This window comes from Phodopus roborovskii, unplaced genomic scaffold (assembly GCF_943737965.1).
Source record: "Phodopus roborovskii unplaced genomic scaffold, PHOROB, whole genome shotgun sequence".
Taxonomy (NCBI): Eukaryota; Metazoa; Chordata; class Mammalia; order Rodentia; family Cricetidae; genus Phodopus; species Phodopus roborovskii.
This window is the reverse complement of record NW_026126598.1, coordinates 214,663-239,495: the sequence shown is the minus strand read 5'-3', so window position 1 is coordinate 239,495 and position 24,833 is coordinate 214,663. Positions and strand designations below refer to the sequence as shown.

Below are 24,833 nucleotides of genomic sequence, written 5' to 3'. Positions count from 1 at the left end.
CACCCACTGCCTCATCTTTCTGCTTCAGTCCTCCCAACTTCTGGAGTGCTAAGATTACCACAGTGTATTACACCATGTCTGGCCTTGCATTCCCCCAACCACCTTCCCCCCCCCCCTTTTGAGGCAGGGTCGGACTAGGTTTATCTAATGCCTTGAACTTGTAATCCTGCCTGTATCAGCCTCCCCATAGCAATTACAGACTGTACCAGCAAGCCTTACTACCAGCTTTTTGTTGTTGTTGTTATTGTTGTTTTTCCAGACAGGGTTTCTGTGTAGCCCTGGCTGACCTGGAACTCACTCTGTAGACCAGGCTGGCCTCAAACTCACAGAGATCCACATGCCTCTGCCTCCCAAGTGCTGGGATTAAAGGCATGGACTACCACCACCACCCAACTAAGATCCCAACTTTTAAAGCTGGATTTATTTACCAACTTCCTTAGAGATAAAATAATCAGTATTGAGAACAAAAACATTTTGGTCTGTGTTTCTCTTACAAATAATTGGCATTCTATTCAAACTAATTATAGTAAAAGTAGATCAGGCAAAAGAGGAAAAATTACTGGTCAGATGAATGTGTGGCCATGACTCTATGTTATCAACACTCCTAGTTACTTATTAATATCAATTTTAAGATAAAACGAGACAAGCAAAGGTGACCTACACATGGCTACAGTGAATGTCCAAGTTGACTTTGTTTCCTTCAATGACTGACAAGGGTGTTTTTGTCATCTGGCTCTTCTGAGACTTCTAATTTCTAGAAAACAACTCCAAAATTAGTATCCAGGTTACAGAAATTGAAAAACACTTCAGACTACTAGACATAAATATAGTGGGGACATCTTTCAAAGACTTTAGGGGGACTGGTGAGATGGTTTAGAACAGAAGCACGTGGTGAGCAAACATGACGACCTGAATAGGATACCTGAAACTTACAGTGGAAGGAGAGAACCAACTCCTTGACCTCCATGCACAGATGCCATAGCTCGCTCTCTCTCTCTCTCTCTCTCTCTCTTTCTCTCTCTCTCTCACACACACACACACACACACACACACACACACACACTACTACTACTACTAAGAACCCTGACAATATAATGTATATTCTTGTTTTTTTTTGTGGATAATTTCACTGTGCTGTTTTCAGCTGGCTAGCCTGAATTCATATTCTCCTATCTCAGTCTCCATCTATCTGGACTATAGGAACTTACCACCGTGCCTGGCTAACAAAGTCTTTTTGTTGTCTTTCTCTCTCTATTTATTTGTATGATAATGTGTGTGTGAGCACACTGCATGGCATGTGTATGGCAGTCAGAGGACAACTCTCGAGTTGGCTCTCCCTTGCCACTGGTGGGATCCAGGGGTAAAGATAGAAGTTAGGTTGTCACCCTTGCTGGCAAGAGCCTTTACCAGCTGAACCATCTCACCAGTTCATCATTTCTGTTCTTGTTACCATTTTTTGTTGCTTTGTTTGTTTTTTGAGGGTTTCTGTGTAGCACTGGCTATCCTAGAACTCACTCTGTAGACCAGGATGGCCTGAAACTCACAAAGATCTGCCTGCTTCTGCCTCCCCGAATGCTGGGTATGGCCAGCAATCCTGCAATTTATTCTTTCCTTTTTTCTCTCTACCTAACTTTTATATTATTAGGGTTCTGCTGTCATTGTTGTTGTTGAATAGTTAATACATTTACATTGGTTCAAAAAGCTAAATCATATTTAAAAATGGGGCCAGTGAGATATCTTTAGCAGTTTACGGTTCCCATCACCAAGCCTGATAGCCTGAATTGTAACCCCAAGGACCCACATGGTAGAAAGAGAACTGTCTTTTACAAGTTGTCCTCTGACCTCCACTCATGAGCTGTAGCACATATCTGTTATTCAGTAATACAACATAAGAGCACACATGAAGAAGTGTAGTCTGTACCTTTGCATTCTCCTGGGAGCAGTCCCTGTCCTTTGTAAATGTGCACTCTGCTATTACGCAAACCTGCAAGGAAAACCTAGAATTATGTCCTTTTGTACCCATGCAGGAGTATCTGGGAGAGTCACAAAGTGGCACTGCTTGTCAGAGAGACAGGAGCCTTGCCGTCCGTCCATCTCCTGAGGGAGCATGACCTTTGGAGCTCCCCAGCATCACTTCCACAGATGGTGACAGCTCAGAGAGGTGGACTGGCTACTCAGGACATTACCCCGCTTCCTTGTTGCAAAAACAAAAATATTTTATAAAACTGTTTGCTTTTCCTGTTTCTAGCAAGTTCAAAGGCATGGGGGAAGTGTGTGTAACTTGTTGCCAAGTAAATTTCTGCTGTTTAAATTCTGTTTCCCGACATCCAGAATCAATTAATCTATCCAAAAATATTGTTTGGAGCGGGTGGGTTTGTTTTGTTTTCCCAATTAACTGACTTTCTGATCCTAACTGTGGAATGCTGAGTAAAGGATTTGATCCTCTTCCCTTATCTATAAAGTGAAGGGTTAGGATTAGATATTTTTCCTAGGTCTTCCCAACTCAAAATTCGCTCAAACCGAGTTTTCACCAGCCTCAAACAGCTTCAGTATCTTCTCAGTCTAGACCCCAACACTCACACAGTCACACAATGGGATATCAATTGGCAACAAAGAAGGACACTGTACCAATGCACCAAAAACATGGATGAGTCTCAAAATACCAAGGGAAAAGGTGAAGAGTAAACACAGGCTGGAGGGGAAGCTCCATGTTGGTTCCCAGCACCAAATGCTGTGTTACTGCATTTCTGCAAGGTTCTGCATGAGTCATAACTAGTCTGCAGTGATAAAAATCAGAGCAGTCACTGCCCATGGGGTGAGTACACAGGCTCACTTCAAAGGGCTCTGAGGGAACTTTCTGTGATAGAAATTCTCTCTTCTCACTGGATACTACATGGGTACACACACATAATCTGAGTCAGCAGGATGAGGACAGAACTGAAGACATCTCGTGTATGTTGTGTGCTTGTGTGTGCAGGTGTGAGTGCCCATGCATGTGAGTAAAGGCCAGAGGGAGACTTGGGTGTGGTACTCTCACCCTGCCATATATCCTTTGGGCCCGAGTCTCGAGGCTGGCAGCTGATGAGCCTAGGGATGCTCCTGTCTCTGACTGCCACAGTACTAGAGTTCAGAGCACACATCCACACTTCCACACTTGGCTTTCCTGTGAGTGCTGGGGTGTGATCTCAGATCCTCATGATTAGGCAACAAGTGCTCTTATCCACTGGGCTACCTCCCCAGCCCCACATGAAAACCCTTCTCAATGAGATGTCTTCATTCTACTGTATGTAAATTATACTTAATTAAAATATATTTTTGTTTTGTTTGGTTGGGGGGATTTCTTAGCCACAGAGATTGAATACAAGGCCTTGCATATTTCCAACACACTATACTACTGAGTTATACCCCCAGCAACATTAATTTTAGTAGGAAAGCAATTCAGGGGTTAGTGAGATGGCTCAGGGGGTAAAGAAGCTTGTTACTAAGCTTGATAACCTGAGTTCAATCACCAGAACCCACATAGTAGGAGAGAACTACCTGCAATTGTCACATAATCAATTGATCAATACATAAATACTAAAATATTTAAATGTCAAATTTTAAAAGGGATTTTTTTGTATTGTACAGTATTTTCTTTTCTTTTTAGGTTTATTTAATATACATGAGTGCTCTATCTGCATGTATACCTTTATGCCAGATGAGGGCATCAAATCACTCTGTAGATGGTTGTGAGCCACCATGTGGGTGGTGGGAATTGAAATCAGGACCTCTGGAAGAGCAGCCAGTGCTCTTAACTGCTGAGCCATCTCTCCAGCCCTGTACAGTTGTTTATTATTATTATTATTATTATTATTATTATTTGGGGTTTTTATCAGAGATACAAAAACAGTTTAACTTAAATGGCTTTCAAATAGCTTTGTAAGTACACAGGTAGCATGTCCAAGGAACTACCTTGAATCTAAAATGGGAAGTGCAAATACTGAGCTCTTACTTCACAATCAGGGAATAGACCTCAAGTCTAGTGTTCTGTACACTGTCTAGATAGAGGCAACAAAATCTACAAGGAAGCTTATACAGCTGCCACTGAAATCTCACTGTGCTCATAAGAGACAGGGGAAAATCAATGTGTGAAATCTGAAAGAATGACAGGTTCCGACTACGGAGAAGCTTGGTAGGTAAGTATAATCAGGTCCCTAGATCCAAACAGCAGTTTAAAGGCATGCAGGAGAGGAAAGTACCTGCCACACAGTACAGTGAGAGAAGAGCGGGTAAGATCCAGAGTGCAGGTCCATACCAGCCTCAAAACGAACCAAGGTAAAGAATGAAAGGGGAAATCAGTAGTAGCACATACCTGTAGTACAAGCATTCAGGAGGCAGAGGCAGATGGATCTGTGAGTTCCAGGATAGCCAGGGCTACATAGAGAGGCCCTGTCTCAAAAGACAACATTAAAAAAGAAAAGTTGAGGAGGAGGAGGCGGAAAAGGGGAGAAGGGGGGAAAGAAACAATGAACTATGATTAGAGAGACTTTAGGGGAGGAAATGCAAAGGGCAGACCTTAGTTGGATATTGATCAAATAAAGAGAATACAGATGTATCAAGTAAGTGGAAAAGAGCTAGCACAGATAGTCATTAGAGGGCACTGATGATTTACAGTTGGTTTTTTGAGTGCAGTAATGTTATTATGGTTGTTTTTAAAAGTCCTCATCTGCTAGGGATGGTGCCACATGCACACAATCTTTGTATTGTAGGAGGTAGAGGCAGGAGGATGGTGAGTTCTAGGCTAGTTACATAGTAAGACCTGCGCCCACCCCTGCAGAGAAATTACACACCTAAAAGAGACGCATCTTCAAGTATCTGTGAGTGAAAAGCTATGTCTTAAATCTGCTTTAAAATGCGCTTGAAATGAATAGATATTCAATGAGATGGCTCAACAGGTAAAGGCACTTGCTGCTATGCCTGATGTCCCGAGTTTGACCCTCAGAGCCCATTGGTAGAAGGAAAGAAATAACCTTCACAAGCTTTCCTGACTACCCACCCCCACATATACTCTGCATTCTTGTCCTCTCTGTCTCTCATTTGCTTGCACACATGCTTGCAAGTGCACACACACACACACACACACACACACACACACACACACACACAGGAAAACACACAGAAATGTCAGACATACTGGCATATTCCTTTAATCCCAACATTAAGAAAGCAGAGTCAGGCAGATCTCCATGAGTGAGGGGAGAGGCCAGCCTGGTCTACATATAAATTCCAGGCTAGCCAGGGTTAAGGATAAGACCGTGTCTCAAACACACACAAAAGTAAACAAATGTAAATTTTAAAGTATACAGTGAAGGAAGATAAAATTTTAAATGGCAAGTGTTTGGTGGTTATTAGAGATGCATAATTATATTGTTTTTTAAATACTTTTGTGTGTTCTTACAATTCTATGTTCACTTTAAATTTTAAATTTTGGAGTCAGACATGGTGGCACACAGTTTTAATTCCAGCACTCAGGAAGCAGAGGCTAGTCTGTGAGTTTGAGGCTAGTCTGGTCTACATAGTTCCAGGACAGCCAGTGTTAAATGGGCAGACTGTTGCCTTTAAAAAAAAAATAAAATAAAATACAGTGAATAAAGTTGAAACTTTGTGTGTTTTAATACATCTCCAAGAATCTGGGTAGAGGGTAAAAGGTACTTTCTACATAAAGCCCTAGGCTCCATCTGTAGCAACACAAAAACAACAAACATTAAGTGCATTCAGATGTCCTACAGATCAAAAGGAAGCAGAGGCAATTTTGACACTGACTGTTTTTGGTTCTGTCTTACTTTCTAGCCCCACAGTATGGATTTTTATGCTTAGCACGGTGCCTTTCATCTTGAAACCTTCTTTCTATGAGAATAGCCACCTCCCAGTATCCTCTGAGCTCCACTGCTTAGTGCCACATTCAGACCCTATTGGTGTATGTCTCAAGAAAAGGAAATCTGGGTTGGGGACATAGAACAGTCAGTAAGGTTTAGCATGCAAGCATGAGTTTGATCCCCAACACCTGAATAAAAAGCCAGATGTGGTACATGCTTTTGTTACCCCAGTGCTGGAGAAAGTGGATGTCTGGAACTTGCTGGCCAGCCAGACTAGCTTAATCATCAAGCTCAAGGTAAAAATGAGATTCCTTTTCTCAAATAATAAGGTGGACAGCTCCTGAGCAACAACACTGAGATTGTCTTCTGGCCTACATACGACACACACACACACACACTTACACTTACACACACACACACACACACACACTTACACCCCTCCTTGCACATACACCTACACACAATTTTTTTTTAAAGAGGAAGAAAGGGGAACGCACACTTCTGTTGAGATTCTCACAGCTGATGGGCAGCAGTGTGCTCAGCTCCAGATCCGTGACCATCTGCCGAGACTCGGCCAGCAGACGCTGGAGCTTACTGGTAGGAGAAAAGTCATCCTGAAAAAACAATGCAGTTCAGCACTGTGAGCCAAGGTGCATGTCTGTGTCTGCACAATCACAACTTCTTATAGACACAGATGTTAACTCTAAGTTAACAGTAGACATTAGTATTACAAAAAAAAATTCCTTTTATTTCTTATAACCTACTCAGTGAAATAATGCAACATAAACAGAACCTACTACGACTAATTATAAGAAAAGGTTCCTATACATTTCTTAAATAAAAACTTCAAGCCAGGATAGGTGTGGTGATGCATACCTTTAATTCCAGCACTTGGTAGGCAAAGCCAGGCATATCTCTGAGTTCAAGGCCAGCCTGGTCTACATAATGAGTTCTAGGCCAGTGATACCTATGTGGGGGAGGGGGGGGCCTGGAGAGATGGCTCAGTGGTTTAGAGGACAAGCTGCTCTTCCAGAGGTTCTAAGTTCAATTCCCAGCAATCATATGATGGCTCACAACCATCTATAGTAGGTTCTGATACCCTCATACATATAAAATAAAATGAGTAATATAAAAAAAAAAATCAAGTCACAATTAGCAGGCCAAAGTAACTGCAAAACAGAACCCTAGCACTAAAGGTATGTGGAGGTGAGCTTCAGTTTAATCTTGCTATTTTATTATTATTTTTTTAAGAGTGAAGATGAGAGGACTTCCAACATGTAAGTTCTAGGAATCAAACTCAGGTTGCCAGGCTTGGTGGCAAGCATGCTGACCCTCTCTGAGACATCTAGATGGCCTTTAATTTAAAAACAAAACATTTATTCATTTTGTGTGTGGAGAATATGTTCCATTACACAAAGTCAGGAAAACTTTGCAAAGCCTTCCCAGTGAATTCGGGTGTTTGATTCATCAGGGTTAGCTATGACTGCCTTTTACCCCATACCAAAAACACCCCACAATCAAATAAACGTGAAAGGATGGGGCCATCTCACCAGTTCTTTTTGGTTTCTTGAGACTAGCATTTCACTCAGTAGACCAGGCTGGCCTAGAACTCACTATGTAGCCCAGATCAGCTCAGACCCACAATCATCCTGTCTCTGACTACACAATGTCAGGAGTACAGGTGTGTACTCAAGTTCTGTGGTATTTCCCTTTTCTTTTCTTCCTATGGAATTTTTTTTAAAAAGGAAATAAAAGTTTTGAAAAATTGTTATTTAAAATAAGATAGTAACATTTCTGTCTTTTCTAAGACAGGCTTTCTCTGTGTAGTCCTGGCTGTCCTGGAACTCACTCTGTAGAGCAGGCTGGCCTCGAACACAGAGATCTGCCTGCTTTTGCCCTCCTAGTGCTGGGTTAAAGGTTTACGATCAAAGCCTGGCTAGCTTTTGTTTGTTTACTTTCCTTTTGAAAAGGAGAAAATGTAAGCACTAAAGAGGGAGACCCTGTTAAAGAAAAAGAAGAAAAGGAAGAGGAGGATGTGGTGCATACCTGTAACACCAGCACTTGGGCAACAAGTAAATTCAAGGTCATCCTTAGGTACAAAACTTGTTCCAGGCCAGCCTGGTATACATGAGACCTTGTCTCAAAATCAAGCAAACAAACAAAAAAAACCTAAAACTACATAAAAAACATAAAAGGAAGGGGAGGATTTATAAAACATCCTTTAATTTAATTAGAGAAAGTGCCCATCTTTGCTTTAATTCCTGAATCCCACAGTATGATGAAAGAGAACACTGCATGCACACACACACACACACACACACACACACACACACACACACACACACACATGCACACACGGGTTGGGGGGGGCAGGAGAGCAGAAGAAAAGCTGCATCCTCTTGTTTTATGACCAGATCTACTTTGCCTATTATCATCAGTAGAATGGAGAATGGAAATTTCAATCTGAACCTAGCTTCCTGGGGACTCACAAAAGTGAGAGGTTTCTTCTGTAGTAAAATACCACACTGTCATCTCTACAACCACGTCTTTAAGGTCATCAGTATGCCACCTTTGACTCTCTGGAGACTGCAGTTACCAGAGGGAATGTATAGGAATGGGTGGCTAAGGACAGGCAGTTGAGTGGAATCTGCTGCCAATTCTTTTTGTATTGCTGTTAGTTTCAAGTTGAAAAAACTTTTAAAAAAGAACCTGAAGGATTGGCAAAATGGTTGAGTTCAACTCTGGAACCCATAGTGGAGAGAAGAATCAATACCAGAAAGCTAGCTGCAGATTTTTCCATGAATGCACACCCTGCATTCACACACACACAGACAATTAATAAATAAAAACTTAAGAAAATAAAAGTAAGCTGGATGGTGATGGCACACACCTTTGATCCCAGCACTCAGGGAGGGAGGCAAAAGCAGGTGCATCTCTTGAGTTCAAGGTCAGCCTGTGTTCAGGTGGAGCCTCCAGCTCATCCCTGCATCTCCCTCCCTCTCTCTCCCTCCCTCCCTCCCTCTCTCTCCCTCCCTCCCTCTCTCTCTCTCTCTCTCCCTCTCTCTCTCCCTCTCTCTCTCCAAGCCCCGCTTGCTCAGAGAATCTTTGAACAAAGGAAAGGGCCAAAGCCCAGTTCTACACTCTTGGCAACTATAGTGCCAACCTCCCCTGCTGCCTCCTGCTGCCCAAGTGCCCCCTCCCACCAAGTGCTCAACTTTTGACCAAGCTTGAGCACAAACCCAGCTTGTGGTGCACAGGTTATCACCCCTTATCTACAATTCTGTAGAATCTTTCTGCCTTAGCTCCGGCTCCAGACTTCTCTGGCCTGTTCTGGGACCAGTGAATCTACCCTGCTCTGCTCAATGCACCTGTTGTTACACTTTTTCAATTTGGCTTGATCTGGCTTAACTGCATTCATGGAAAAACTTATTATTGGGGGCAGAACACCTATTAGCTTGGTCTACAGAGTAAGTTCTAGGAGGTTAAGTTACTCAGAGAAACCCTGACTTAAAAAAATAAAATAAAAAGAAAGGAAGAAAGGAAGGGAGGGAGGGAGGGAGGAAGGGAGAGAGGGAGAGAGGGAGGGAAGAAGGAAGGAAAAGAACCTAAAAAGAGATGAGAAGACAATGGAGAAAGTGAGAACACAATAGGGAAAGTTTAAGACCAAAGAGTGTGTGTGTGTGTGTGTGGGTGTGTGTGTGTAAAATTGTGAAAGAATAAAAATTTTCAAGTAACCTTAAAGGCCTATGATTTAAAATAAATTTAGTGCTAAATGTGGCAGCACACTCTTTTAGTACTTGGGAGAAAGATGCAGGAGGATCTCTGTGAATTTGATGTCAGTATGATCTACATAGTGTTCCAGGACACTGGTTCCAACACAGCTAGGACTATGTGGAGACTCTGTCTCAAAAACAAACAAACAAACAAACAAAAACAAAACAAAACAAAAAACCAAAAACCAACCCTGCCCCCAAACCCCCAAAATACATTTAGATTATTTTATTTTATATGTATGAGTATTTTGCCTGTATGTATGTGCACATGTGTGTGTGATACCCATGAAGTCCAGAAGAGGATTCCTGGAAATGGATTTATAGATGGTTGTGAGCCATTAAACCTGGGTCTTGTCCAACAGCAGCAAGCACAACAATTAACTGCTGAATCATTTCTCCAGTGTGTGAGATGGTTCAGTCACACACCCATGACTGTAAAAACCTAGAAATTGCCAAAATTAAGCAACAGTGTTACAGAAGAATAAAAGCATGGAAACTTTGCTTGACTAAATTGGGAACTGTCATGTAAAACATAAACCTTTTCATTGGACGATGCTGCATCTTTGCTGATGAACACACTCTTGGATGAGGTTCTTTTTTCTAGAGGGGCCTCTGACTCATCTTCTCTTTCAGCAGACTTTGAGGGCCCCAAACACTGGGAAGGCTGGATGGCAACGAGCTCACTGCAAACAAGACCAAAGAGAAATAATACCATACACATGTCACTCATACACTTAAAAGTATGTTAAAAGGACAGGCTCCAAAACAATACAGAGAAATCCTGTCTCAAAAAAAAAAAAAAAAAAAACAAAAACAAAAACAAAAAACAATAAATGGCCAAGTAGTGGTGGTGCACTGCTTTAATTCCAGCACTTGGGAAGCAAAGTCAGGTGAATCTCTGTGAGTTTGAGACCAGAAGGGTTACAAATACAGTTTCAGGACAGCCAGAGCTGTTACACAAAGAAATCCTGCCTCAAAAAACAAAAACAAAAAACAATAAAAGCCTTAAAAGTACAGAAGGGCCACCAATAACCAATATAGCTCAATGGGTAAAGCTGCTTCCCACCAAGTCTGAATTTGATCTCTAGAACTCATATGATGGGAGAGAACCAACTCCTACAAGTTGTCCTCTGAACTCCACACAAGAGTTGTGGCATACACACACCAATAAATAAATGTAGTTAATTTTCTTTTAAGTATGGAGGCTAGGGGTGCAAGCTCACAAGCTTAACATTCTCAGCCCTGGGTTCAAGCCCCGAAACAAAAGAAACTAAGTTTTAGTGAAAAAATAAAGAAGGTGCTAGGGACAAGATTCTACAGAAGGCGGAGGTAAGCACTCTTAACAGTATAAGGTTAAATTGTGAAAATGTAGGCTTTTGGCTTGTGAAACTGACACAAGCCCAATGACTGTGAGAGTACAATGGCACTGGGCAGGTGACTATTCTGCCGTAGGTACTGGATCCCAGGAAACACACAGAGGAGCAGGTGCTTGTGGTTCCCCCTCACAAAGAGACCTCACTTGTTAAGTGGAAAGCGGCACAAATGTGAACATTTACTTGGAGAATAAAGTGGATACACAGGTTCTGGTAACCTGAGGGAAACAGGAAAACACCACTATCTTTTCTACTTAATCACACACTTGCCCAGTGCATGTGGCTCAGCTGGCAGAACAAGCTGACATTTAAATAATTGAAGTTAATGAAGTCAAAGGGGCCTCGAAGGAAAACCCTGAATGTAAATTTGAATTTACTTGTACATTAACAGCTTAAGGCTGTAGCTCAGTGGAAGAGCCCCTGCCCAGCATGAATAAAGCCCCCATTTCGATTGCCAGCACCACACATGCACAAGATCTTGCTTATTAGGGGCAAACAGACCCTATGCCTTCCTGATACTTGCAGCTTTCCAAAGATCTTTAAAAATCAAATGACTTAATGATATTTAGTATAGCAAATGGTTTTAAATATTGCACTTGGCAGAATATCTGTATGGTCTTCAATTCAATGACTGAAACTTCTTTTAAAAGGGCCCAAGAATACTCTACATAATGTAAGTACTAGAAATTTTAATCATGAAACCCTGTGGAAGTCAATGCAATGACTAAAATAAGGCTCTCAATATAGAAACTTCATCCTTTCTGTGCTCTGAAGAGCTATGCTTTACTTAAAAATAGCAGGCCCTATTATAGCACCACTTAGCCACAAGATTCAGCAACTCTAACAATAAGACAAACTTGAATAATTTAGCATATACAAATTGTCTTATGAAAAAAGAAGCCGGTTACTTTTATCAGCTTGTTGAACACCAATGTTCTGTCTTTCTTATTTAGAAAATAAAAGCCTGGTAACTGAAACGTTTAAAAAGGATATGAGCTGGACACAGAGGCAAGGCATCGTGGGTATGTAACATGTGGAGTGATCCCAGACAAGGAAAACAGAAACTGTAACTGGGATCTATACTGCAGTGTGGGCCTCAAAGGGTCAGTGTGTCAAGTGGAAAGGATCCTGGGGTGAGGAATGCTCCAGAACAGCATTCCACTCTGCACAGTGACCTACTTGTTTATTTGCTAGTAAAACATCATTGCCCAACTCATAATTGGTTTTATTTTTAAGTAAAACCTCTGCCTCAGAAGCCGCCCTCAGTGCAAACTCTCCATTGGAGTCTAAAGTCTCCTTGCACAAAGACTTGGGTGTCTGTCATGAGGAAAAGAGTGAAAGGTTTGCCTTAAATATGACTGCAGTTTGCAAACAGTGCTTTCTTGCTAGCCATAGGCATAAATGTCTACCACAGCCCTTTCTCTGCCTCTTGTCACTTATGCACATGTGTTTATGGATATGAACATCACCAACCTTGCTGAGGGATTATATTTCATTCCACTGACACCTCCTGAACAAGTGCACGAAGTTTTGTGGCGAACAATCCTTTTGGATTTGGAAGGCTTGAAAATGTTCATCCACTCTATGTCAGTCATGTGTCCTGGGGCTTCGACGATAATGTTACTCGGGTGGCAGCACTTGGACTCACACAGGTCAATGTCACCCATACAGACTTCATTCTGGATGCAGCATGAGATTTCAGATGTATCTGCAGGGTCCTGGCAGTCTCCATCAGGCTTTCCAGGCTGTTTTGAAGCAGAGCAGTTAGAGAGGCCCAGGTAAACGTTGATGTCATGCCACTGCTTCTCATCAGGTATTGAGACAGATGTTTCTGAGAGCTGCTTCTCTTCCATCTGAAGCTCCACTCCATTGCTTTTTGGTGATTTTGCATGAGTCTTGCATAGTGTAATTTTGTTTTCGGATTCAGTCTGGATTTTTCCACCCAGAGACCAAGACTTTTGTTTCTCCAGTAAGTCTTTGGTAAATAGAGATGAGAGAGCAATTACACTTTTTTCCCCAAACGTGGTATTAACCTGTAGCTTCTTCTCTCTGCATGCATCACAAGAGCTCTTGTCTGACCTATTGTGCTGAGCCAACGTGACCTCAAACTTTTGATCCTTAACCAATGACTTCTGATTTCTCTCTCTCTTAATATCGATTTTTGGGTAGTTATTGTCAAGGTCTGATAAACACATGTCTCTGCTACAGTGGCATTACAAAAAAATAGGAGTTATAAGATAGACTTGATACTACCATCTAATAGTATTACCTCCCCCAAGCCTCATTAGTAGACCTAAATCCCAATAAAACCCATTAGTCTGACTTTCAGAGCCCAATTCCAGCCCCACCTCCTACAGAAAGCCTTTCTGAACACCAAGCCTACACCTCCCCACTCCCACCCCCTTCCATCCCTAATTCATTGTGTTTACTGTCAAAACAGCAACAAAATAAAGACTACTTCAGAAATGTAACAAGGCCTTTACCATGCCTTCCTCTAAGATTTTTCCTATCAGGGATTACATATGTATGATTTGAGACAGGTTCTCACATTGTAGCCCAGGCTAGCCTAGAAATTGTGATATTCCTGAGTACTAGGAATACAGGCATGCACACCATGCCAGGCTTGTATTCACCAATTTTGATCCCTTAGAAAACAAAGCTCTTCCTTTCCAAATTGGTATGAACCACTTCCCCCCCCCTTTTTTTTTCTTTAAACTTATACATTTTTTTGTTGGGAGGAGGGTTTTAAGACAGGGTTTGTATGTGTAACAGCTCTGGCTGGCCTGGAACTTGCTTTGTAGAATAGGCTGGTCTCGGAACTGATTCATCTGCCTCTGCCTCCCTAGTGCTTGGATTACAGGCATGCACCAGCACTGCCTGACTAACTTTATACATTTATTGATTAGTTGGGGTGTGTGGGGGGGGGTGGAGGATGGCAGTTGCTTCTCTCTTTCCATCACATGGGTGCTGGGGATTGAACTCAGGTCTTCAGGCGTGGTGGTAAGTGCCATTACCTCTGGAACTATCCCACCAGCCATGGCATGAACCACTTCTAAGAAGCAACCTCAACTCCTCCAGTACCTCCCAGTGGCAATGAAGTTCAAAGAGAAAAAAGACGTATGTCTAAAGCTTCCAAGAGCACACTGCATGGGCCAGGGGTCTGCTGGTGGCAGTAGATGGGACACAGAGCAACACAGTGGCAACCCCTGCAGAAGGCATGAGGACAGAAGTACAGTGCAGCACAGTGACTCCTGCTGCCAGCTGCAGTTATAGCCCATACACCCTGTCTGCAGCTACCGACTCCAGTTCTTCCAGGGAGAGGAGCTGGAGTCACCAGTCACTGACAATCTAGTCCAGACTTCAGAGTCCCCTGCAGACTGGGGATACCCCAATCCCTCTTCTTGAAATATACAATGGCTTTAGTTGGGCATGCCAGCACAGGTCTGTGATCCCAGTATAGAGGAAGAATGCCATCAGTTTAAGACCAGCCAGGATGACTTGGTCAGAATGCATCTCAAAAAAAAAAAAAAAAAAAAAAAAAAAAAAAAAAAGAAAAAAAGAAAGAAAAAGAAAAAAAGGAAGGAAGGAAGGAAATGGACTTCACTGTGGTAGTTGTCTGCATTATGAGGCCACTCTTATTTATTATGAGTGCTTCCAGATTAACAATTATCCCCACAGTTCTTGTCACAGTGGAGGGAAGGATACCTCCTACCACCTGGCAAAGAAGATCTGAGCTCCCGATGCAGCCACTGAGGCTATTCTTTACATTATTCTTTGAGGCAGATGTCAAGTCCCATAGATCTTGTTCTCTATGGTAAGCTCACTGCCTACACAAAGGAAGTGCTGCATTAATGAAGGCTAGCCTATCTCTGTAGTGTCTACTCTGGCTCAGAGCCTCTTATACACACACAAACTAGTTAACGCCTATAGATCACACTTAAAATTCTTACATCAGGTCCCCCATAGCACCAGGATTATCCTAATTATTAGAGTATGCAGATTTATTTCCTGCTGTTCTAGTAACAGAGTGGGTGCTGGCTTATAGCAAGCACAGAATAAAACTGACCTAATGAGGAGGTAAACGTCAACATCAACACCATTGGCTGAGATTACCTGCATTCCAGAGCCTTTGATTCTTCCACCTTTGAGTCATATATCTGTATTAATTCCTGAGAATTTTCTACATTGAAATTAAGAAACTGCAGGTCACTCTGTTGTTTTACGTAAATCTGCCAGAGATGTCAACAAATCAATACAACAAAAACAAATCCAAATTGAATCAACACTTTTGGCACTTTGAAATCCTATATCAGACCAGATGGTTTGCTTTGCTGTTTCCAAAGGTTGCAGCAGGACATTTCCTAACCTTTAATTCCTGCAGCCAAGATATCTGCTAAATATGACATATGCCTGATGTGAAGATCTAGGAGGCACCATAAACACAATCAACAGATGCTGGGCAGTGGTGGTACATGCCTTTAATCCCAGCACTCAGGAGGCAGAGACACAAATCAACAGGCACAAATCAATTCCCCACCATTTCCCACCTATGGTCACAGTGGACAGCTGGGCCATACCTGTCTCAGGTTGTGTAGCTCTGAATTAGTACGATCTTGCTTTGACTTTGCAATATCAAGTAACTCATCTTTCCTCTTTTCTCTCTCGGCTGTATAAGAACAAAAATGATTAGATATTTTTCATCAGCAATATCAACACACACTGATCAGGTTCTAAGGATTTAACAACCAACACTTTTGTTGTAGCTCTTAAACTTAAAAACTACAGAAGAGCTTTCATGTGTGATTCTGACTGGATCCATCATAAATCAAGAAAATGCACAATGTAAGTAATGTTAAGTCAAAAAGGACTGAAAGTATATGTGTGACCTGACAGCTGCCATGTGAGTGCTGGTAATCAAATCTGAGTCCTCTGGAAGAGCAGGCATTGCTCTTAACTGCTGAGTCATCTATCCTATGGGAATTTATTTTTAACAAGCTGTGCTTGGTGATGTGAACCTATGTTCCCAGCTACTCCAGATCTGACACATGAAAATCATTTGAGGACAAGAGTTAGAGAATAGTCTTGGCAACATAGAAAGATCCTATATAAAACATTACAAAAACATATTAAAGGAGTTATTTTTGGGAGACCGAGATATGGCTTAGTGGTAGAGTCCTTACTTAGCACATGGAAGGCCCTAGGTTTGATCCCTAGTACCAGCATTACAAAAAAGAGTCTATAGAAGCCAGGCGGTGATGGTGCACACCTTTAATCCCAGCACTCGAGAGGCAGAAGCAAGTGGATTTCTTGTGAGTTAGAGGCTAGTCTAGTCTACAAAGTGAGTCCCAGGACAGGCTCCAAAGCTATAGAGATACCCAGTCTCAGAAGAAAAAGAAAAACAACAAACAAACAAACAAAAAATACCAAGAGATAGAAATGAAATTATTTGGTATTTGTCTTAGTTACTTTACTTAATACTTAGTACATCATTTAGTTACTTTTTATTGCTATGAAGAGACACTATGACCAAGACAACTTATAAAATAGTTTCTTGGGGGCTTACAATTCCAGAGGGTTAGAGTCCATGACTATCATGGTGGGGAGCATAGCAGCAGTTAAGAACTTAGATCCTTATCCACAAGTAAGAGGTAGAGAAAAACCAGGCAGTGGTGGCACATGTCTCTAATCTTAACACTTGGGAGGCAGAGGCAGGCAGATCTCTGTGAGTTTGAGGCCAGAATGGTCTACAAAGTAAGTTCTAGGACATCCAGGCCTGTTACACAAATAAAAAACCCTGTCTTGAAAAATCATTGTATGAGAGAGAGAAAGAGAGAGAGAGAGAGAGAGAGAGAGAGAGAGAGAGAGAGAGAGAGAGAGGAAGAGAGAGAGAAAGGGCTGGAAAATGGATTAGGAATGCTTACTGTTCTTCCACAGAGCCAAGTTCATTTCCCAGCACCCATCTTAGGCAGGTCACACCCACCTGTAACACCAACCTCAGGCCTGCCCTCTTCTGGCCTCTAGAGCACTGCAATTCACATGCATACACCCACACAAACACACATATACACATAATATAAAATAAAAAATAAAATCTTTAAAAAAAAAAAGAGAGAGAGAGCACACTGGGAATGACATGGGCTTTTGAAACTGTAAAGCTCACTCCCAATGACACACCTCCTATAACAAGGCCATACAATATCATCCTTCCTAAGCAGTTCCATCAACTGAGCACCAAGTACTCTAGTATTAAACCTTATATATGTGTGTGAAATTAACACACTGTACTTCATAAATATATATTATTATTACAACTATCAGTGGTGTTAGAGAGCAAATCTAGGCCTATAGCATGTTAAAAAAAAATACTGAGCTACTTTAACACTGAGCTATATTTCCAGGCAATACCATGAATTACAACTGTATTGAAAATAAACTTTTGGAGGCTGAAGAGATGGCTCAGCAGTTAAGAACACTGGCTGTACTTACAGAGGACCTGGTTCAGTTCCCAGCACCCATATGACAGATCATAATAATCTGTAATTCCAGTTCAGGAAATCTGATGCCCTTTCTGGTCTCCTTGGGCTCCCAGCATGCATGCATATGATACACAGATATACAAGCAGCAAAACACTCATATACATTTTTCAAAAGATAAAATATATAAACAAACTTCAGAAGCTGGTGTACCTGTGTATACCTATACTCCCGATACTTGGGAAGTAGAAGCAGGAAAATCAGGAGTTCAAAGCTTCCCTTGGCCACATAAGATCTGACCTCAAACAAACATAAAACAAAACAAAACAAAACAAAAACACAATTACCAAGCAAACAAACACATTTTAATTTAACATTAATTTCTGATCTTAGTATTACTTCGTGATTAGGATTTATTTCTACTTGTCTATCAGTGTATATGTCTATGAATGTGTAATAGATGCTTGGAGAACAGAGAACAGCATTACTTTCCATCTTTTTTTTAATGATGCTGCTTTTAAAAGTGAATTAAAATTACATCATTTCCTTTCCTTTCCCTCTCACCAATACCTCCCTTTTAGTCCCTTGTTCTCTTTCAAATTCATGGCCTCTTTTTCTCTGTGTTTTGATTGATACACACACACACACACACACACACACACACACACATACACCCTGCTCAGTCAATATAATGTTACTTGGCCCCATATAATTTCAAGGCTGACTGACCAGTTGATATTGATAACCAACTGGGGGCTCTTTCCTGGAGTTCACCTATATTTTTATAAGTAGCAAATAATTTATTGACTTACTGTGTTTACTTATTTTTAAAGTAAGCACACATGTACTATGGCACACTTATGGAGGTCATAGGATTTGGGACTTAGTTCTCTTCTACAATGTGGGTCCTGGGGGTTAAATTCAGTTCATCAGCCTTGACCTCTTTCTTTTTTCCTTCCTTCCTTCCTTCTTCCCTCCTTCCTTCTTCCCTCCTTCCTCCCTCCCTCCCTCCCTTCTTCCCTCTCTTTCTTTCTTTCTTACGCACAAAGTTATACATGTAGAGGTCAGAAAGTAAGAATCTGTTCTCTCCTCTCACCATGGAGGTCTTCAGTATTGAACACAGACACTCAGGCTTGGCAGCAAATGCTTTTACTGGATGAGCCATTTCAAAAGTCTATTCTTCACGGCAAAGTCTTTGCCAGAATCTGGTTAAATATGGGTATAGCTAGGCTAAAAGCCAGCAAGCCTCAAGGATCCTCAAGTCTCTGTTCCCCTCAGAGCTGGGTAATTTCAAGGATGCCTGGCGTGGTGCTGGGTGCTGGGATCCATTTGGTCCTCAGGATTATAGCAAGTACTCTTCACCACTGAGCTACCTCCCCAGCTCCATTGTGTTTTATTTTATTTTATTTTATTTTATTTTATTTGATACAAGATCTTGTGTAATTCAAGGTTACCTTTACCACCTTTTGTAGCCAAGGTAGGCCCTGTGCCCTGACCTTTCTGCCTCTACCTCTCAAGGGCTAGGATTACAGGCACACCCAGTTTAATGCTGGATTTTACAACAACCTTCTGTTGCATAGGAAGCAATTCTAGCATAAAAAGCTATGCTTCCTTAGTCTAGACAATGGTCTACAAAGCTGCTGAGCTAAGAGATCAGAGTGCAGTGGGTCTGTCGATTTCTACAAATTGGTTACAGAAATCAAAGAGGTGAAGTTGTGCTAATAGCTCTGCCTGAGCACAACAGAGCATGGAGGAGAACATTCTGGGGTTTGAGTCTAGCTGAGGCTCTGCCTTGTACTGACTACAGCCCGAGGAAGGGCTTCATTCATAGCACACAAGATACACTAAATCATCCTTCTTACAAGCTCCTTATGACCAACTGGTACAAAGAAATGAAACATGTCTCTAAGACTATGTGAAGAACTTCATTTTCAACAGGAGGAAACAAAGTTCTGAACTTGAAAGTAAAACTTTAAAACAATTTCCAATGATCAATAAAATATGTCAAGTTTCTGCCATAGTACTTCCACGGAACTTGACAACATGTCCACAGTAAGCCTTTTAAAATTCTTTGTAACTCCACTCACTTTTGTTCCGCTGAGTACTGAATCCAGGGTTCGATGTATACTAGGCAGGTACTCAATCACTGAGCTACACGCTTATCTTCAGTTTTTATTCACGTATTTAATTCTGTGTTTATCTTCATGTGTGCCCAGAGCCTTGAACATGCTAGGCAAGGGCTTTACCACTGGGCTGCATCCCTAGCCCTCATTTTTTTTTTTTTTAATGTAGGGTCTCACACAATCCAGGCTGCCTTCAAGTTGACTGCATAACTGAGGCTGACCTTGCACTCTTGAACCCTTCTGCCTCTGAGTGCTGGAATTACAAGTGTATACCTATATCACTCACTCACACACACTCATACACACACACACACACACACACACACACACACATGCTCACACATGCTCACACACGCTCATACACACACACACATGCTCACACACACACACACACACACACATGCTCACACACACACACACACACTCTCTCTCTCACACACACACACCCCTTGGTTTTTCTACTGTTTTTATTTATTTCTTTACAGACTAGGTCTCATGTAGTTTTGACTGTCCTGGAACTAACTATGTAGACCAGGCTGCACCCAAACTCACAGAGATCTACCTCTTTGCCTCTCTGTGCCCCTCTGCCCCTCTCTCTCTGCCCTCTTCTCCCTCTGTGCCTCTGCCTCGTGGGATTAAAGGCATGCATCACTACAGCCTGATACACTTTGGTTTTTGTTATGCTGGGGAACAGCAGGAAAGCACTCTACCAACTGAAGTACATCCCTAGTCCCCTCAGTTTTCTTTTAGAATTAAAACATACAAAACTGTTTTTGAAACAATATTGTATAATTGTCTTCAACAGAAAGACAATCAGTTGAAGAAATGTTTTTAAAAGTTACTTCCCAAAATGGATTATAGTTTTATTTAATAAGTCTCATACATTTTACAAATCAAGAAGATGTTTATATTTATGAGTAAAGGGTGGGTAGGTGCAATGGTACACACCTATAAGTCTCAGTTCAAGACCAAATTGGGGGCTGATGGTATAAAATAGCCTGTACACTAGACTTCATCATCTCACCTCCCCACACAGTGGTGTGTGTGTGTGTGTGTGTGTGTGTGTGTGTGTGTGTGTGTGTGTGTGTTAATATGCAAGTAGTTGAAGATTTGCATGACATTTAACTTCGGCAACACACCTCAGAATACACTAGAGGAAATCAAGCAGTGGCTTTGTAGCATTCGCTTAGTTCTAGTTCTCCGTGGCCTGTGAGTGTCTGGGCTTTAGTGGGATCACATACAGGCTGACCCAGACGGTCTGATTTCAACTATAAAGTATATCTTTAGTTACACACAAGGACAACTAAGACAGAAATCCTAGAAATAATGAACACAGAGACCTCTAGTGGCGAAACTGGCACCACCTTGCCCTAGTCCTGGCAGTTTAAAATGACTGAATGATCCCATCGCATTTGAACATTCTAAAGGTAACTGTACTTTCCCTTTAAACTGTAGGAATTTATTCTCCTCTTAAAAGGAGGAGGACTGAGGAGAAAAAAAGGCTGAACCAAAAACGTTCATATAATTTTCTCTTTGAAATTCTCCCTCCACAGCTATGGTTTTTCCAAACACAACTGCTGAAATGAAACACAAAGGAAACCTTGGTGGGTAGGGGTATGAACAAGCTCAGAGTCCGCAGTGAGAAGGAAGAGGACTTCACAGCGGAGGTCTCAGGTGAGATGGCAGGGGCAGTGCTAGGGAAGGTGGTGTGTGATGGGAAGGCTTGGGACAATTACACATGATATTAATTAATGAAGAAGATCTGTGCCTACTTTTCTTACTTTGAGTAACACCAATGCAACAATACACGAGTGTTTCCCCAAACACTATCAGTAACTGGAGATAGTTAATTTGCAAAACTTAACGCTGAATTCCTAAAGAGTTTTTTAATGCTGTCAGCCAAGTCTAGTGCTAGATAAGTACTGTGCACAGTAGGTTACAGGGCAGCCCTTTGAACTCCTGATTCTTTACTTAACATTTGTGAAATTATAAACACCCTCCTCTCATCAATCCATAAGATTCTTTTTAAATGATTTTATTTCTGATCCTCCTGTCTCTACCTTCTAAGTTCTGCAATTACAAGTTATATACTGGGCTAGAGAGATGGCTCAGAGGTTAAGAGCACTGGCTGTTCTTCCAGAAGTCCTGAGTTCAATTCCCAGCAACCACATGGTGGCTCACAACCATCTATAATGAGATCTAGTGCCCTCTTATGGTATGCAGGAATATGCAGGAATACATGCCAACACAACACTGTATACATAATAAATAAGTCTTACAAACAAACAAACAAACAAAAACGTTATATGCCATCAGGCCCGGCTACTGAAGGGGATTGAGCCCAAGGCTTTGTGTGCTGGGCGGGTACGCCATGAATTCAGCTAGCTATACTCCTACCCTAAAATGAACTTTCTAGCAGGAGCATTTTGTTTTTTTTCCAGAAGCATAATAATGACCCATTCAAACTAGACAAGATGTATCTACACTTTACAGGAAGAAAAACAGCTACTTGCATGAAGAATAAAAATGTTGAAACTGGGAAGTAGTGGTGCATGCCTCTAATCTCAGCACTCAGGAGGCAGAGGCACTTGGATCTTTGTGAGTTTGAAGCCAGCCTGGTCTATAGCCAGGGATACATAGTTAAACTCTATTGGCATCAAAAAACCACAAATAAGTATTTTTAGAAATGTTAAAACTCAAGCCCAGTCCCTTACCAATCCCTCAAAAAATGGGAAAACACCCAGAAGCTTATTTTCAGGGGGATGTACATCCTTTAGCCTGTGACAAAAAGCTGAGGTTACAAACATTCAACTATCAAATATTTCCATCTAATTCTTTTACCAGTAAAAATTAATTCGTCATGCAGGCAACTTTTTTCTTGCTTGAGGCGAATGATCTCTTCTCGTTGTTCATTGTTTTCTGTTGTCTTCTCGTTGAGGTCCTCTTCATAAACAGAAGGAAGAAAAATCCTCAGGTAAATACCAGCCTCCTAGGAAACACGGATGCTACACAAAACCTCCATGTGCTCAGCGGCCTCTGAGGACCCTGTTGGGACTACAGCTGGTTCATTCACTATCTCTGGCCTGGCCAGTCCTGGCTCTGGCCTGGCCTCTCTAGCTACATCCAGGGGACACAGAGCAATCTTTAAAAATTTCTTGTGTCATTTTTGGTAAGAAGCATCCCTCCACACACACATGGATGAAACCCAAATTCATTACTGTAAACAGCAAAGTCCTCAGTGACATAGTCTTCCCTACCTCCCCTTCTTCCTCTCAGTTCCTTGACTGACTCTGGGATAAATAAAAAATAATTTGGATTTTGTTCTCCATTCTTGGTGAACAGCTTCTGGATCTCTCGGAATCTCCTGAGTGATGAGTGTGTCTTGTCATTCAAAAGAAGCCCCTTTGATAATGTCTCAGGAAACTGAAGCAGGAGGATCACAAATTTGAGGCTACCCTGGGCTATGCTATATGATAAGACCTTGGCTCAAAAAAAAAAAAAAAAAAAAAAAAAAAAAAAAAGCCAAATGAAAGAAAAAAGGGACCCTTCCATATTCCGCCCTGGCTAGCATCTGGAACCCACTGTTCACCAGCCATCAAAGGCTGGAACTTTCAGCCTTACTCACCAGCCTCCAAACCAAGGGAAGAGCTGAAGGCAGAGCCCTATAAAGGCTCCAGAGGACTTGAGGTAGAGAGCCCCAGCTACATATAGGTTTAAGGGGTCAGGTTTTGCTTTGGGAGAGGACCTAGGAGCTCTGCACATGGAAGCCACTTCCATCTGCAGCTCCAGAGTTTCAGACGGAAATTGGGAAAAGTGCTTCCCAGGGCATTCTTCAATTATGGTGCTCAGAAAATGATGGAGGCTGCTCAGGTGGTTATGGGAACCCTTGCCTTGCTGCAGCTGGTTGGTCAGAAGAATGTGAGGCTCCCCTGGGATGTGGGACTCTAAGTGGGAACAGTCTCATGGACATGAACCTATGGGATCATCACTAACTCCAGGTACACAGACAGCATCAAAAGCATCAAACTGGGCAGAGGTAGCGCATGCCTTTAATCCTAACACTCGGGAGGCAGAGGCAGGCAGATCTCTGTGAATTTGAGACCAGCCTTGTCTGCAACAGCTGTTCCAGGACAGCCCCCAAAGTCACAGAGAAACCGAACTGAATGCCTGTGTACCCCCCCCAAAGAGAAATAGAGCTCCTTTTTCCAAGAAGGAAACAAACAAACCCAGAATGGTCCCAATTAAAATATACTCTGGGCCTTCTTCATTTGCTCTTCTGCTTTCTGCCTAGAAGGTTGTCAGTGGGGGTCTGGCTTCAGTCCTGTCTATAGTCCAGTTAGAGCTCAAATGCTAACTCTTCAAATTTACTTTCTCAGTCAACCTGAACTAAATGAGTTTCTTTACCTTGCTCTCTGTTCTATTTCCCATTACCCTACTTTTAAAAATGTCTTAAACAAATATTGAGTTAATCAAATATTCATAATACATAAATATTGACATCACAGAATTCTTGATCATCCTGCTTGGCACACACACACATACTCAATAAACACTGATGACCCACAATGTATCCTTGGTATTATGCTAACCCAAAGACAAAGAGACACAGTCTGTCCCCATTACTGCCATGGACTTATGAAATGATGATTTTAGCTGATGTTATAAATGGAGACAGGACTTATGACGATTGGTGAAGGCATGAGAAGGCCAAGACTGTTACATTAGATTGGTCAGGAAAAAAATTTCAGATTTAGGAGGTGGGGTTGAGTCAGGATCATGTGTATCCTAGGTTGGCCTTTGAAATCCCTGTGTAGTGGAGGACGACCTTGAATTGATGGCCCTCCTGCCTCTACCTCTCAAGTGCTGGAACCTGTACTATTATGCCTGAATCAAATTTCAGAGCCTGTTAAAACAATTTAGTTTGAGAAAAGGCAGTAATTCCCTCCACATTGTGCTCAAGCCTGATTATGTCCAGGAAGACTAAGTCACTGTCATTAATGATTTATTTATTTATTTTTATTTTATGTGCAATGGTGTTTTGCCTGCATATATGGTATGCGTGTCTGTGTGAGAGGGCTGGATTCCCTGGAACTGGAGTTACAATGGTGAGCTGTCATGTGGATGCTAGGAATTGAACCCGGGTCCTCAGGAAGAGCACTCCAGCCCTTCCACTGTCTTATGAAGCATTTCACCCTGGACAGGGGTGAGACAACTTCCTAAAACTGTGGCTCTGTA

The 24,833-nt window shown here is 41.8% G+C and overlaps 1 protein-coding gene across 1 annotated transcript in view; it reads right to left on the bottom strand.

Moving 5' to 3' along the window:
- Positions 1–24,833, bottom strand: part of Ccdc62 (coiled-coil domain containing 62) — a 37,844-nt gene that overhangs the window by 671 nt on the left and 12,340 nt on the right. The window contains exons 6-12 of the mRNA XM_051205031.1: positions 22,440–22,541; positions 15,579–15,667; positions 15,115–15,230; positions 12,475–13,203; positions 10,167–10,311; positions 6,353–6,469; positions 662–754 (exon numbers count right to left, since the gene is read on the bottom strand). Of these exons, the coding sequence (XP_051060988.1) occupies positions 701–754; positions 6,353–6,469; positions 10,167–10,311; positions 12,475–13,203; positions 15,115–15,230; positions 15,579–15,667; positions 22,440–22,541 (1,352 nt within the window). The 3' untranslated portion in view covers positions 662–700. The remainder of the gene's footprint in view (positions 1–661; positions 755–6,352; positions 6,470–10,166; positions 10,312–12,474; positions 13,204–15,114; positions 15,231–15,578; positions 15,668–22,439; positions 22,542–24,833) is intronic.